The 16,058-nt window shown below is 42.5% G+C and overlaps 1 protein-coding gene across 2 annotated transcripts in view; it reads right to left on the bottom strand.

Moving 5' to 3' along the window:
- Positions 1 to 16,058, bottom strand: part of Ash1l (ASH1 like histone lysine methyltransferase) — a 152,671-nt gene that overhangs the window by 24,328 nt on the left and 112,285 nt on the right. For both annotated transcript variants that reach the window (XM_028890773.2, XM_028890771.2), the window contains exons 13-15: positions 5,854 to 5,962; positions 4,990 to 5,154; positions 4,737 to 4,831 (exon numbers count right to left, since the gene is read on the bottom strand). In XM_028890773.2, the coding sequence (XP_028746606.1) occupies positions 4,737 to 4,831; positions 4,990 to 5,154; positions 5,854 to 5,962 (369 nt within the window). The remainder of the gene's footprint in view (positions 1 to 4,736; positions 4,832 to 4,989; positions 5,155 to 5,853; positions 5,963 to 16,058) is intronic.

Raw genomic sequence — 16,058 nt, 5'->3', positions numbered from 1 at the left:
TTTTTTTTAAAAAAGATTTTTATGTGCGCATGTCTGGGTGCCAAGGAGATCAGAAGAGGGCACTGAATAACCCAGAGCTTGAGTCATAGACAGTTGTGAGTCACTCAGGCTATGAGTTGGCCAACATGGGTGCTGAGAACTAAGCTCAGGTCCTCTGGAAAAGCAGTAAGTGCACTTAACCACTAGCCATGGCTCTAGCCCTTTAATATAGTTGTTATTATTAATATTATTATTTTTTGTGTGTGTATGCACACGATATGTGCAAGGTAGTGCAAGGGCCACAGTGAGCATGTGAAGGTCAGAGGACAATTTTGTGAGGTCAGTTCTCTCTTCCACTTTCATAAGGGTTCTGGGGACTATAACTTAAGTCACCAGGTGCCTTTATCTCCTGAGCCATTTCAACAGCCCTGACTTTAAACTTTGAAGTTTTTGCTTTTGAGACAGGGTCTCGCTGAGTAACAGCTCTGACTGTCCTGGAACTCGTTTTGTAGAACAGGCTGGCCTAGAACTCACAGAGATCTGACTGTCATTGCCTGGCTGACTCTGAACTTTGTTGAGGGATAATCCTTTTGTGCTGTGAAGATGGGTCTTTGCCAAGGCATCTTCTGATTGGTTTAATAAAGAGCTGAATGGCCAATAGCTAGGCAGGAGAGGATAGGCGGGACTTCTGGGGAGAGAACTCTGGAAAGAAGAGGGGTGGGATGCACCAGTGAGACCTGGAACAAGTCGGATGTACACTATGGAGGAAGGTAATGAGCCATATGGCTGAATGTAGATTAATATAAACAGGCTGAGTTATCTTAGAAGAAGCCCACGCTAAGGCAAAGCATTCACAATTAATAGGATGTTTTGTGTCAGGAGTGGGAACTGTGGGCCACGGAGAAAGCTAGCTGTAGAACTCTTCCGTGCTGTTTGTTTCTTTGGTTTTTAAAGACGGGTTTCTCTGTGTCACAGTCCTGCCTGACCTGGAACTCCCTCTGGGGACCAGGCTGGCTGTGAACTCAGGTCATCAGGAAAGCATTCTAACCCACTGAGCAGCTGACTCGCTCTTTTCTTTCTTTAGATAGGGACAGTTCTTATCAGAAGAAGCAAGCGTTCTTAACTGCTGAGCCATCTCTCCAGCCTCAAGTTTAGCTTTCATTCTTTCTTTTTGGAGACAGGGTCTTCATATGTAGTTCTGGCTGGCCTTGAACTCACAGATATCTGCCTGACTCTGCCTCCCAAGTGCTGGGATTATAGGCTTGGCCTTTATTTAATTTTTCAAAGATTCATTCATTCACTCATTCATTCGTTCATTCATACAGTACTCTGTCTGCATGTATGCCTGCATTCCAGAAGAGGGCACCAGATCTCATTACGGATGGTTGTGAGCCACCATGTGGGTTGCTGGGAATTGAACTCAGGACCTCTGGAAGAGCAGTCAGTGCTCTTAACCTCTGAGCCATCTCTCCAGCCCTTGTTTGTCTTTATTTATCCTTTAAATTATTTGTATTTTACTTTATGTGTCTGGGTGTTTTGTGTATGCACGTCTGGTGACAGCAGAAGCCAGAAGAGGATGTCAGATGCCCTGGGCCTGGACTTAGGGACGGCTGTGAGCTGCTGTGTGGGTGCTGAGAACTGAAGCTGGGTCCTCTACAAGGCGCCCAGTGCCCTTCACCACTGGGCCTCTCTAGCCCCAAGTCTAAGTCCTAAGACCCAGAGTTCAGGCCCTTGTGCTGCACGGCCAGCATGAGTCCTTGCGTCCACTGAGCCGCCATTTCCACAACCCGAAATGTATCCCACTGCTTCATCAGTACCAACAAAGCAGCGGATCTTAATTTTTCCGTCACAGACTCCTCTGGTAGCCTCATGAAATCTACAGACGCTTTCTGTGAGCAGTTACTTCCCAGGCCAGCAAAGTGGTGGAGGGCAAAAATGCTTGTGAAGCAATGCTGATGACCTGGACTTGACCCCAGGTCCCACGGTGCAAAGAGTGCAGTCAGTTGTTGTCCTCTGACACCCCATGCTTGCCATGTCTGTGTGCTTCTGTATACATACATACATGCATGCATACATACATACGCACATACATGCACACATACATACATACATGCATACACACATACGCACATACATGAATACATACATACGCACATACATACATACATACGCACATACATACACATATACACGCACACATACGCATACAAGCATACATACATACGCACATACATACATGCATGCATACATACATACACACGCACATACACACATACATGCATACATACATACACACATACATACATACATATATACATACATACGCACGCACGCACGGACGGTAATGAGGGTACATGTGTAGCATGGCACTCATGAAGGTGAGAAGATCATTTCTGAGAGTCAACCCTAGTGCTCTACCTTACTGAGATAGAATCTTTCTTGATCTTTCTACTGTTATGCTGTCCCTATCTGGTCTAGGATCTCCCATTTCACCATGGAAATGCTGTGGTTTGAGATGCTATCTGTGGGGGCTGCAGAGATGGCTCAGTGGTTAAGGGCACTGGCTGCTCTTCTAGAGGTCCTGAGTTCAATTCCCAACAACCATATGGTGGCTCTCAACCATCTATAATAAGATCTGGTGCCCTCTTCTGGCCTGCAGGGATACACGAAGACCTAACACTGTATACATAATAAATAAATCTTAAAACAACAGCTATATTGAAATATAGGTTTCAAGGGCTTAGTGGTAGAGCATAAATATGCCTAGCATATATGAGGCCCTGGGTTAAAACATCAAAATGATGATATAGACATTCAAATCAATGTTTTCCCTCTATGTGTACTGGGGATCAAATAATGGACCTTTGACATGCTAGCAGTATATTTGACTATTGATCATTTATATTCATTCATTCATTCATATGTTTATTTATTTTTATTGATCATTTGTATTCATTCATTCATTCATATGTTTATTTATTTTTAGGTTATCATTATGTCACTTTGGCTGGTTTGTGGTGGTTTGAAAGAAAACGGCCCCCAAAGGGAGTGGCACTATTAGGGGATGTCGCTTTGGTGGAGTAGGTGTGGCCTTGATGGAGAAGCGTGTCACTGAGCGAGTGGGCTTTGAGGTCTCATATATGCTCAAGTCACGCCCCGTGAGACCAACCACTTCCTGTTGCCTGCAAGATGTAGGACTCTCAGCTGCTTCTCCAGCACCATGTCTGCCTGCACGGCACCATGTCCCACCATGATGACAATGGACTGAAGCTCTGAAAATGTAAGCCGCCACCTCAATTAAACGTTTTCCTTTCTATGAGTTGACATGCAATAGAAACTCTAACTAGGACACTGTCACTACGATAAAGCATCAGGACCAGAAACAACCTCGGCAGAGAAGGGCTTATTTGGCTTACAGGCTACAGTCCATCATCAGGGGAAGCCATGGAGGAATGCTGCTCACTGGCTTGCTCCCCATGGCTCACTCACTCATCCTGCTTTCTTATACAAGTCAGGGCCACCTGCCCAGGGGTGGCACCGCCCCAATTAAATGCTTTCCTTTATGAGTTGTTTTTGTGGTCATGGTGTTTCTTCAGAGCAATAGAAACCCTAACTAAGACACAGGGTCTCTGGGCAGCCCTGGCTGTCATGGAATGTGCTCTGTAGACCAGGATGGCCTTGAATTCAGAAATCTGCCTACCTCTGCCTTCCAAGTGCTGGGCTACCAAATGCACCACCACCACCTGACCTCCCTATACTCTTTTTCTAATTTATCATTTTTTTTAAAGATTTTTATTTTATTATGTATACAGTGTTCTGTCTGTATGTAGTCTGAAGGCCAGAAGAGGGCACCAGATCTCATTACAGATGGTTGTGAGCTACCATATGGTTGCTGGGAATTGAACTCAGGACCTCTAGAAGAGCAGCCAGTGCTCTATTTTTTTTTTAATTAATTTATTTATTTATATGTACACAGTGTTCTGCCTGCATGTATGGCTGCAGGCCAGAAAAGGGCACCAGATCTCATTACAGATGGTTGTGAGCCACCATGTGGTTGCTGGGAATTGAACTCAGGACCTCTAGAAGAGCAGCCAGTGCTCTTAACCTCTGAGCCATCTCTCCAACGCCCCTACATTAATTCTTAATGGATAGTATTATACAGTAATTGGTCTAATAGCTATAGTAATAATTATGCTGTGATAAATAATAGTATGAGATGTTTAAAATATCCGAAACATAAAATGCAAATATTTTTGAATATTGGTAATGAAGTCATGGATATTGATAAATTTTTTTTTTTCCTTTTCTTTTAGTGAGGATCTCATGTAGCCCTGACTGGCTCTGATCTCAATATAGTCAAGGATTGCTTTGAACTCCTCTTTTTCTGCCTCAATCACCCCAGTGCTGGGATAGCAGGCATGCACCACCATGCTTGGCTTAAGTTTCTCTTTAACACATACAGCTGGGTATGGTGCCACACACCTTTAATCTCAGCATTTGGTGGCAGAGGCAGGTGGTTCTCTGAGTTTGAGGGAAGCCTGCTGTACATAGTGAATTCTAGGCCAGTCAGGGCTACACAGTGAGACCCTGTACAAAAACAAAAAGCACACATACCTTTGTCTATAGTTGAATTAAGACCTCATGTAGAAAACAGACCAATTTCATGAAGCTTAGCAATATTTTAAGTTGACAAGCAAATCATATAAAAACTTTGTAAAGTTATTTAAAAAGAACTCAATGTTAAAAACCCTTTTTACCTCTCTCTATTGGACATCGGCTTCATCTGTAATTGTGGAGCCAATCTTGTTGGGGTATTGATGCTCTCACTGGGCTCTTCAGAGGGATGGCCTCTCTGAAAATTCATGTGGGTGAGAGCACAGGGGGAAAAAAAGAATACATCAGATATCACCTCTAAAACTGTAAAGCCAATGTTAATGAAGATGCAACCCCGTTGTGACCGGAAGGGGACTGAGAACAGCCATGAGGGACACCCATGAGATCGTGACTCACCCTTTTCTTCAGCTTGTGCTTAGACTTCCGCTTCTCTTTTGACCGTCCGGACTTTTTATGTGTACTCATAGGCTGGCTGCTTTTATGGCTAGTGAGTCCATTCATCCTCTGACTTTTGCCTCCAATGATTCCTCGACACTTCTCAAAACCACATTTACAAAGTTGCTGTAAGGAAAGACAATTATTTTTAACCCTGTACATATCTCTTTTATAAGTTCAAAGAGGATGCCTGAGCACCTGGATCCCTGAAGTTAAGCCTGAATCAAGATTATAAATGCAAATAAGCAAATGACCAACTGAATATATTTCTATTGGTCCATCCCTAGAATCTTAGCATTTGGTAGATGGAGGCAGGAAGGTCTGGAGTTTACCCTACAACAAGTATATCTGAGGCAAGCCTGACTCAAATGAACCAAAAGGAAGGAAGAGGAAGAGAAGAGGAAAGGGAGGGAAGTGGCTGACATTACCATTGAAGTATGATGCACACCTATAATCTTGGCACTCTACAGGTAAATCAGAACACCCAAGCTACACATTCAGTTTGGGGATCAGCCTGGGATATCTTAGACCCTGTTACAAACCAATCAACCAGTCAGCCAAAGCAAATATAAAACCTGGGCATAGGGCACATGCTGTAGTCCTAGCACTGGGAAGGTGGAAGGACTGCTTCGAGTTCAAAACCAGCCTGGTCTACATAGCAAGTTCTAGGCTTGCCAGGGCTATAAAGCAAGACAAGACTGAAGAACACCAGCAGTTCATGTGGTCTTCAGAGTTCTCAGATAGTGAGATTCACATCTGAGAGAGTGGAGAGACGTCTTCTTCAATGTGACTCTCATTGGCTCCCTCCTGAATTTAAATTCTTACCTGTTTTTCTACATTGAAGGAATGAAAGTTGTAATCATAGGTGAGCTCGGTCCCAGCTGGCACATCCTTAAGTGCATACAGTCCAATTCGGTACACTCCATTAACAGACCTATTTAGAGAATAACAAAATTAAAAGTTGGGATTTCTTACCACAAGTATACTTGGGAAGTACCCTACACTTTTTTTTTTAAGGGACTCACATGCTTTTATTTTTTCTTATGAACAAATACATTAAAGATGAATAAATTTTGTCACAATCTTAGTGCTTTTATTTCTTCTTAATTTGCAGGCATCTGGAACCAGAACAAATGATGATTACTTTCTTCAAATGTTCAATAACTTTTTATATTTTCATTCAAGTTGCGTCTTTCACTATCTCTTTTCCCATTCAGGAGTCCCGTTCTGAGTGTCTTTTCCCTTGAGAACAAAGGCACATTCCAGAAATGTACTGCCACAGTTCTTTGCCCCTGTTGCTTCTGACGTCGTCTCAGTCACCAATGTTAATTATAACGTTAACCTCAACCATTATCTTCCATTTCACAGAAGCATTTTCATAAAAGCCTGTCTTCTCTTAAGACATTTAGGCATTTAGCAGACAGTTCCATATGGCTGTGGCATGTGGGACATCTGGACATTGCAGACGATTTTTTTTTTAGGTTTAAATTTTTTTAAATTTTATTTATTTATTTATTTAATTTTTATTTATTTATTTTTTAAATTACACTCATGATATTCATTACTTACACTCATGATATTAATCACATTTGTGGTATTCATAGGCTAAAGGCAACTGAGCCATTCCCTTCCTTAACGAGCCTTATTGCAAATTAGAGTCCTTGTAAGATGGTATCCCAAACACAAATGGATCTTGAGTTTATAAATTTGTAATTTTCAAAGCCAATCTAGCTGTATATAACTATTGAATTAAATTTATCATGCCCAATAGAATGAAAGATTAACTAACTGTGGTAGCTACTTTTGTTGCCAGGGTCTCCACTGTGCTAGCTGTAGTAAGCAATTATGAAATGGTAATCCCAGAAACAGGAGCAGCAGTGGCCGCCATTGCTATAACAGCAACAGCGGCAACAGCAATGTCAAATTCTCTTCTCAAGAGTGTGGACATCCACTGGCATGGATACAACTCCAGTAACACTAACCACCAAGGCCCATTTTTCTTGATCCCAGCATGACTTTAGCTGGCAGCTCTTCTGGAGAATCCAATCTCATGGCTACAGTTCCTAGGCTTACATTAATGCTTGCCAAAGCTGGCCATATTGGGCTCTCAATCTCCTTTGGCATCAGAAGGGTAGATTTTCTCATGAAGACCCATTAGGTCTCTGTCATGTTGGGCTTCAGCAGCAGTCACAGGGCACATTCAGTGCTCAGGAATCCAAAGAGGAACCTCATTGTCCTGAGGAAAGACATAAACCAAACTCCGGGGCCACACCAACACTAGATCAGGTCTCCTCCACGAGCTAGTAGAAAGATTCTTCCATCGCTCCAGAGGGTGATTTGCAACAGGAGTCCTCCAGTGCTTATCTGCATTGGATCCTCCAGCAGAATCCACCGATAAACTCCAGCAAAATCCACCGATAAAAAAATTTAAAATATATAAAACAAGGGAAAGAATAGAATGTGGAGAGGAATGATGAGTCCCTAGTTCTCCCTTTTTTTAACTTTAGGAAAATGTTTGTTTGTTTAATATTTCAAATTTTTCTTTTATTTTTTATTGTTTAAAATTAATTAATTTATTTATTTTTCTATTTTCAGCTTGATAGAGTATGTATTCTTATCTTAATAGTGAGATGTTTCATTGAGGCTTGCTCAGTAATTGAGTAAAACCGAAATTTATTATAAGCCACAGTCGTCCTAGGGACCTCCATGTTATATATATAGCTTCCATGGTTCTGTGGGTTGTAGTCTGATTGTTCTTTATTTTATATCTAGAATCCACTTATGAGTGAGTACATACCATGACTGTCTTTCTGGGTTTGGGTTACCTCACTCAGGATGATTTTTTCTAGTTCCATCCATTTGCCTGCAAATTTCATGCTTTCATTGTTTTTCTCTGCTGAGTAGTATTCCATTGTGTATATGTACCACATTTTTTTCATCCATTCTTCAGTTGACGGGCATCTAGGTTGTTTCCAGGTTCTGGCTATTACAAATAGTGCTGCTATGAACATAGCTGAGCATGTATCTTTATGGTAGAATCAGAATTCCTTGGGTATATGCCCAAGAGTGGGATGGCTGGGTCTTGAGGTAGTTCGATTCCTAATTTTCTGAGAAACTGCCATATTGATTTCCACAGTGGTTGTATAAGCTTGCATTCCCACCAACAGTGGAGGAGTGTTCCCTTTGCTCCACACCCTCTCCTTGTCTTTTCTTTTATGTTCTTTTCCTTTTATTTCACCAGAGTCATCTGCCATTATGCCTTTAATTCCAGCACTCGGGAGTAGAGGCAAGCAGATCTGAGTTCTAGAACAGCCAAAGCTATGTATGAAACCCCTACCCAGTCCCCGTACCTAGAAAAAAAGAAGTATCACTGTATAGCCCCAGCTGGCCTGGAACTCACTCTGTAGACCAGGCTGGCCTCAAACACAAAGAGATCTGCCAGTCTTTGCCTTAAGTGCCTAGGTTAAAGATGTACAGGACCAAGCCCAGATTATCATCATCATCATCATCATCATCATCATCATCATCATCATCTGGCATGGTGTCATGTAGTAACTTATGTTGACCTCAAACTCACTAGGTAACCAAGAATGACCTTGAACTTTTGATCCTCCTGATTCCACCTTCTGGGTGCTACGATTACAGGCCCATGTTACCATACAGGATTTATGAGGTGTTGGTGATTGAACCCAGCCAGGCCTCTGTGCATGGTAATCAGTCACTCTTTCAGCTGAGCTATATGCCCAGTCCCTTATTTACATAGCCTCAAATTCATGCTGATCCATCCTCTTGCTTCAACCACCCCAGTGATGAGATTACAAACAAGCATCACCGTGTTTAGCCTTAGAGAGAGCATCTCCCCCCGCCCCCCGCGCCCCCCCTCCCCCAGCAAGATCTTATTTGTAACTCTAGCTTCCCTGAATTCTTTCAGTAGACAAGGCTGGCCTTACTTCACAAATATCCTCCTGTCTTTGCCTCTTGAGTTCTAGGATAAAAGGTGAGTACCACCATGAACACTGAAGAGTTCACGCCAGACAAGGACTACACAGTGAGACACCATTTCAATCAATCAATCAATCAATCAATCAATCAATCAATCAACCAACCAACCAACCAACCAACCAACCAATCAAGCAAGCAAACAAACACACAAACTCAACCAAGCACTGCCTCAAGAACAAAGAGTGGTAGCATTTGCTAATAATTTTATCATTTTGTGGCAAAGTATGATGCTCAGGAGTACAAAGCCAGCCTTGCTTACATAGAAAGTTTGAGGTCACCCTGGGCTAAATGAGACCCTGCCTTGAAAAAATAAAAGAGAATTGCCTAGTACAGTTGAAGTTCTAGGTTCAATCCCTAGGAAACAAAACAAACCTACACCATACAAAACTAAAACAAAAAATCCAAACAAGCAAATGCTTCCCTGTACTACCTGTATAATCTCTCAGAAAGCCCTAAGTCAGTACCCAGCCCAAAAAGATCTGTATTTTTCTCATCTTTACCACTGTGTATTAGTTTTGTCTATTTTGCACTTCAAATATATGTGGAATCAGACAATATAATCCATACTTTAAAAAAAGATTTATTTTTATTTTATGTGTATGAATGTTGTACCTGTATGTCTGTGTACTATGTGCATGTCGGTGCCTGTGGAGGTCAGAAAAGAGAACAGATCCCCTGGAACTGGAGTTATAGATGGTTGTGAGCCACCATGTGGGTGTTAGGAACTGAAACGAGGTCCTCTGCAAGAGTAGCAAGTACTATTAAGCACTGTGTTAGCTCTCCAGCCTTTAAAAATGTTAAACTGATGTGTATTTGTATATCTCTGTGGGAGGGGTGTATGCTGTGTGTGTGTGTGTGTGTGTGTGTGTGTGTGTGTGTGTGTGTAGGTACCTACAGAAGCCAGAACACAGCATAAGATTCACAAGAGCTAGGGTCACAGCTAGTTCTAAGTTGCCCTACATGGGTACTAGAAACTGAACTCAGTTCCCTTCACGAGCAACAAGTACTCTTAATGGCTGAGCCATCTACGCAGCCTTTGTGTTTCTGTTTTTTGTTTTTCCTTCTTCAACACAGGGTTTCTCTGTGGAGCCCTGGCTGTCCTGGAATGCGCTCTGTAGACAAGGCTAGCCTTGAACTCAGAGACTCACCTGCCTCTGCCTCCAAAGTGCTGGGATTAAAAGTGTGCGCCACCACTGCCAGGCTGAGCCCTGGGGCTTTTTGATTGTTTGATACAGGACCTCCCTGTGTAGCTATGGCTGACTTCCTACAGAGATCCACCTGTCTCTGCCTGGTTAAAAGTGCATGCCACCATGCCCAGCAGTTTTTGTTTTGTTGTTTTGAGACAGAGTTTTTCTGTGTAACAGCTCTGGATGTCCTGGAACTCGCTTTGTAGACCAGGCTGGCCTTGAACTCAGAGATCAGCCTGCCTCTGTGGTGCAGATTGCGGGAATGGCCAACCAATGACTGGTCCAGCTTGAGGCTCCATGGCACAAGAATGAGCCTACCCTGAAACTGACTGGAGTGCCAGGACCCAGAGGCTGAAAGGCTCAGAGACCTAGGATAGAGCTAAAGACATTTGGAGGAAAAAAAAATGTCAATGTAATGATGCCTAATGATATTCTGCTATACTCATAGATTCGTAACTACCCCAATTGTCACCAGAGAAGCTTCATCCGGCAACTGGTGGAAACAGATGCTGAGACCCATAGTCAAACATTAGGCCAAGAAGAGAGAAAGACTATAGGAGGCAGAGGGATCAAGGACATCACAAGAAAACCCATAGAGACAACTAATCTGGGCTCACATGAGCTCAGAGTCTGAAACAACCAGAGAGCCTGCATGGGACTGGCCTAGGCATGTGAGAGTTGTGTAGTTTGGTCTTCTTGTGGGACTCCTAACAGTGGAAGCAGGGGCTGTCTCTAATGCTTTGGCTGGTTTTTTGGGAACCTTTTCCTCACACTGGGTTGCCTTGCCCAGCCTTACTCCAAGGGGGTTGCTTAGTCCTACTGCAACGTGATATGCCATGCTTTGTTGCCTCTTTCTGAACAGAAAAAGAAGAGTGGATTAGGGGAGGACAGAGGGGAGGTTGGAGAGTGGGAATGAGAGGAGAGGAAGGAAACCTGCAGCTGCAGTCAGGCTGTTAAAAAAAAAAAAAAAAAAAAAAAAGGGCACGCACCACCACCGCCAGACATAGTATTTTCTGCTTTTTGGGGATGAGGTCTTACTATGTAGTCCTAGGCTGGCCTGCAATTTGCTATCCTCCAGCCTTAGTTTCCTAAGTGCTCAGATTAAAAATGTGTGCCACCATACCCGCCTTTTAAAAATCTTACTGATCTTTTTCTGGGTGTGGCATGCAAATGTCATAGCCTATATGTGGAGATCAGAGGACAACTTGTGGGAGTCAGTTCTATGTGTCGTGTCCCCCCCCCCACTATGCAGGCCTCCTGGATTAAATTCAGATTTGGTAGCAAGCACCTTTATCCACTGAGCCAATACCTTAGTATGTACACTCTTATACCCAGTCTCTTTTACCCAATCAGTTTGTACCTTTACATACTGTACAGTTTTCCACTTAAGGGGAAAAAAAAACCATACTTTATATACCTATTCTACTGCCGATAAATAGTTGACAGATTATAGTTAATAGCTAATATACAAATCTTTCAGGGCAGATGTGATATTGCCTACCTGAACCTCAGCACCTTGGAGACTAAAGTGGAAGCATCTTGATTTTCAGATTAGCCTAAGATAAATAGCGAGACTCTTGCAAAAAGAGAAAACACAAAAGTTTTATGTGTAGATTCTTGTACATGTCTTCTACCCCCCTTTAATTTACTCTTTCATTAGTTTAAATCCACAAGGGGTATAGCATCATTAATTCTGCATTCGATGGCCTCTGTGGGAAGGTTGCTTCATAATTTGGCAAGAACTATACTACTGTTTCCATGGTTCCAAATTATCTTTTCCCAGATTCTTCTGCTGTTTGATTGACAAACAAAAAGTTTGGAGTCACTGTGAATTTGAGGCTAGCCTGGTCTATATCTTAAGTTCCAGGACTTCAGGGATATGTCAAGAGACCTTGTCTCAAAAACAAACGAACAAAAAGGCAGGTGCTCTTTATAGCTCTGAGATCTTGTTTAAAGCCACAGCCTAAGTTAGTTACATTTGCCTTTTGGAAGTCCTGTTCTCAAGGTGTCAAGACTGGTCAAAGAGCTAGACATGTCTTGAACACATCTAGTAATTTTTCAATGATATATATATATTTTAATTATGTATACAGTGTTCTGCCTGCATGCTAGAAGGTAACAGATAGAATTATAAGATGGTTGTGAGCCACCATGTGGTCACTGGGAATTGAACTCAGGACCTCTGGAAGAACAGCAATTATTTTTAACCTCTGAGCCACCTCTCCAGACCCTATTAAGGCTATACTCTTATACCAGGAATAGATGGGGTTGCTGGGTTTTTAGTAGGCAACAATAGGCTTTTAAGGAAGTTAGACAAATTCACATGTCACCAGCAGTTAAACACCTATCCTATTGCTCTATCCTTTTTTGTTAGACTAGTTCTTATTCTGTAGACCAGGATGGCTTGGAACTTGCAGAGATTCATCCAACTCTGCCTCCTGAGTTCTGGGATTAAAGGCATGTGCCACCTTGCTTGGCTTGCTTTTACACTATTTTGTGAACATTTTGTATTGTGAGTTCTTAATTCTAGACATTTTGGAGGGTACACACTGATCTTCAAATGGTATCAAATCCATTAAATATTTTTTATTGAAGGTTTCATGAAGCCCAATCTGTTCTTAAACTGCAGACTTCTGATCTGTCTGTCTCCATCTCTTGAGTGTTGGAATGACAGGTATGGTTTTTTTTTAAATCATGTCTAGCCTATCTTTCTTTCTTTCCTTTTTTTTTTTTTAAACAGTATTTATTCTTTCATTTTTAAACAACGGGGAAGCCAGAGAGGGCTCAGTGATTAGGAACACTTGCTGTTAGCCCATGGAATCTAAGTTCAGTTCCCAGCATGCAAGTCAGGCAGCTCTAACTCAGGCATCTGACGCCCTTCTGAACTCTTGAGTGCTTACACATACTCCAACATGTAGACAAATAATACCTTTTCTTTTCTTTTTTCCTTAAGAAGAGGTATTGTATTCCTGATTTTATAGCTTCTGAGTAAACACACAGTCCTTTCTCAGGTAAACATGCAAATATCTTCTTTGAGCATGCATTACCTTTATTTCTTACTTACTTATCATTGTTTTGTGTGTCTCTATGTGCAGATGCTTATGTGTCACAAACCATATGTTGACATCAGGGTCAGCCAGTGGGAGTCAGTTCTCTACACTCATCATGTGTGTACCAGGGATCAAAGTTAGTTCTTAGACTTGGTAATACTCACCTTTATGTGCTGATTTAGGCTTAAGTATTTGCGTGTGTGTGTGTGTGTGTGTGTGTGTGTGTGTGTGTGTGTGTGTGTGAGAGAGAGAGAGAGAGAGAGAGAGAGAGAGAGAGAGAGAGAGAGAGAAGTCCAGACGCTGACATCCTTTTGAAGTTGGAACTCACTGACCTAACCAGTGAGCCACAAGGCAGTAAGTAGCATCCCTCCATGGCCTCTGCATCTGCTCTGCCTCCAGGTCCCTGCCCTGCCTGAGTTCCTGCCCTCACTGCTTCTGATGATGGACTGTTATATGGAACTGTGAATGAAATAAACCCTTCCTGCTGTGGGATGTTCTGTATGTCCTGTGGGAGCCCTTCTTGGGTTCTTTGTGGCGTTACCCAGCAGGTCCGCATAGAGGATGATTAGGACCATGGGCCTGAGTGCAGGTGTCTGAGATGGTCTGCACTTGGCTGTGCTGGGGGACGGTCTGTATGTCAAGTTGTTCTGATTGATCAATAAATAAAACCTGATTGGCTGTGGCTAGGCAGGAAGGATAGGCGGGACTAACAGAGAGGAGAAATAAAAGGACAGGAAGGCAGAAGGACTGACTGCCAGATGCCGCCAGCACAAGAAGCATGTGAAGATGCTGGTAAGCCACGAGCCACGTGGCAAGGTATAGATTTCTAGAAATGGGTTACTTTAAGATATAAGAAAAGTTAGCAAGAAGCCTGCCACGGCCATACAGTTTGTAAGCAATATAAGTCTCTGTGTTTACTTGGTTGGGTCTGAGCGGCTGTGGGACTGGCGGGTGACAGAGATTTGTCCTGACTGTGGGCAAGGCAGGAAAACTCTAGCTACACCTTCCTCCACAAGTTGCTTTTGGTCATGGTGTTTCATCAAAGCACCAGTAGCCCTAATTAGGACAAGGGGTAAGATCAAACTTAGGGTTGTCTTAGTAACAGTAACTTAGTAACAGATAAGTACTGTTACTGAGGATGATTAGAAATAAATCCATCCCTAGCTGGGCGGTGGTGGCGGCACATGCCTCTAATCCTAGCACTTGGGAGGCAGAGGCAGGTGGATCTCTGTGAGTTCGAGGCCAAAAGCCAGTTCCAGAAAAGGCACAAAGCTACACGGAGAAACCCTGTCTTGGAAAAAAAAGAAAGAAATCCATCCCACTCTTGAATATTTGAGACAGTCTTACAACATAGGCCAATCTGGCCTCAGAATCATGGTGGTCTTTCTGTCTCAAAGTCTGATTACAGATGTGTGTCATCATGCTTGGCTTCAGAAATATTAATTTATCAAGTTGAAAAAAAAATCAATTTGAAAAAAGCATGGTCAATCCTTTTTGAGGTATCTGTACCTACCATCTGAACCTACCCTAAGTCCAAGAAAATATCCTGTGCTATCCTTCTGGAAACGTACAGTCACATGTGGCTTAGGATTGAAAAGGAATTGAAAAACTACCCTTACTGAAGAGCAGCACTGTCATGAACCAGGTGAAAGTCTATCAAACTCTGCCTGGAATCTATGGATTTATTCTCTAGTCCAAGCAAAGGATATCTGCATACTATTTTACCTAGGAACCTTGATATTAAGGTTTGAAATTTGGTAAGACAAGTCCTTACATGTGTTCCATTAGCTTATCACTGCTTTCCTCTGTATTTGCCCTGTATTCTATGTGACTTACCATTTTGTAATTTTAAGACAGGGTCTCATTCAGATGAGTCTGGCTTTAAACTTTTTTTAAATTAATTTTATTTTTATGTGTATGGGTATTTGCTGCATGTACAGCTGTGCACCGCCTGCATGTCTGCTGTCTGCAGAAGTCAGAAGCTGGTGTCAGACCCCTTGGGACTAGAGTTCCAGATGACTGTGATACACCACATGGGTGCTGGGACTCAAACCCCATCCTCTGGAAGAGCAGCCAATGCTCTTAAGCACTGAGCCGTCTCTCCAGCCCCATGGCTTTCAACTCTCGAGCCCCGTCTCTTCTTGCCAGTGCTGGGATTGGAGGCATGTACCACCAGGCCCAGACGAGTCACATACACGTTAGCAATGGGCTTGTCAGTTTCCACAGTCGATTCATATTTAAATTTATAGGTCAACTTGACAGCACTGACATTAAAATTCTTTTATTATTAAAAAGCATTTATTTTGTTGAGTGGTAGTGGCTCACGCCTTTAGTCCTAGCACTTGAGAGGCAGAAGTAGGTGGATCTACATTAGTTAAAGGCCCTGATCTACAGAGTTCCATGACGGCCAGGGCTATTACACAGAGAAACTCTGTCTTGAAACCACCTCCCCACCCCCGAAAAAAAGCATTTATTTTGTTTTTAATTGTGTCTGTGTCTGTCTGTAAGGGGAGAGGATAGGTATACAGGGGGAGACCAGAGGTGTCAGATTCCCTGAGATGGAGTTACAGGCAGATGTGAGTTGTCTAGTATGGGTTCTGGGAACTGAGCTGTATGCATTCTTAACCACTGAGCTATTATCTCTCCAGCCCCTATTATCATTTTGAAAAGTATGGACTGCTTAAGGAATTTGTATTACATCTTTAAACAAGGGCCTCATCATAATCTTCCTTCATTCCAATTTTAGTATGTGTGCTGCTAAAATGCATACTATTATTCTTTATTATATTAT

Source organism: Peromyscus leucopus, chromosome 6 (genome assembly GCF_004664715.2).
Source record: "Peromyscus leucopus breed LL Stock chromosome 6, UCI_PerLeu_2.1, whole genome shotgun sequence".
NCBI lineage: Eukaryota > Metazoa > Chordata > Mammalia > Rodentia > Cricetidae > Peromyscus > Peromyscus leucopus.
This window is presented reverse-complemented; position numbering and strand designations above follow the sequence as displayed.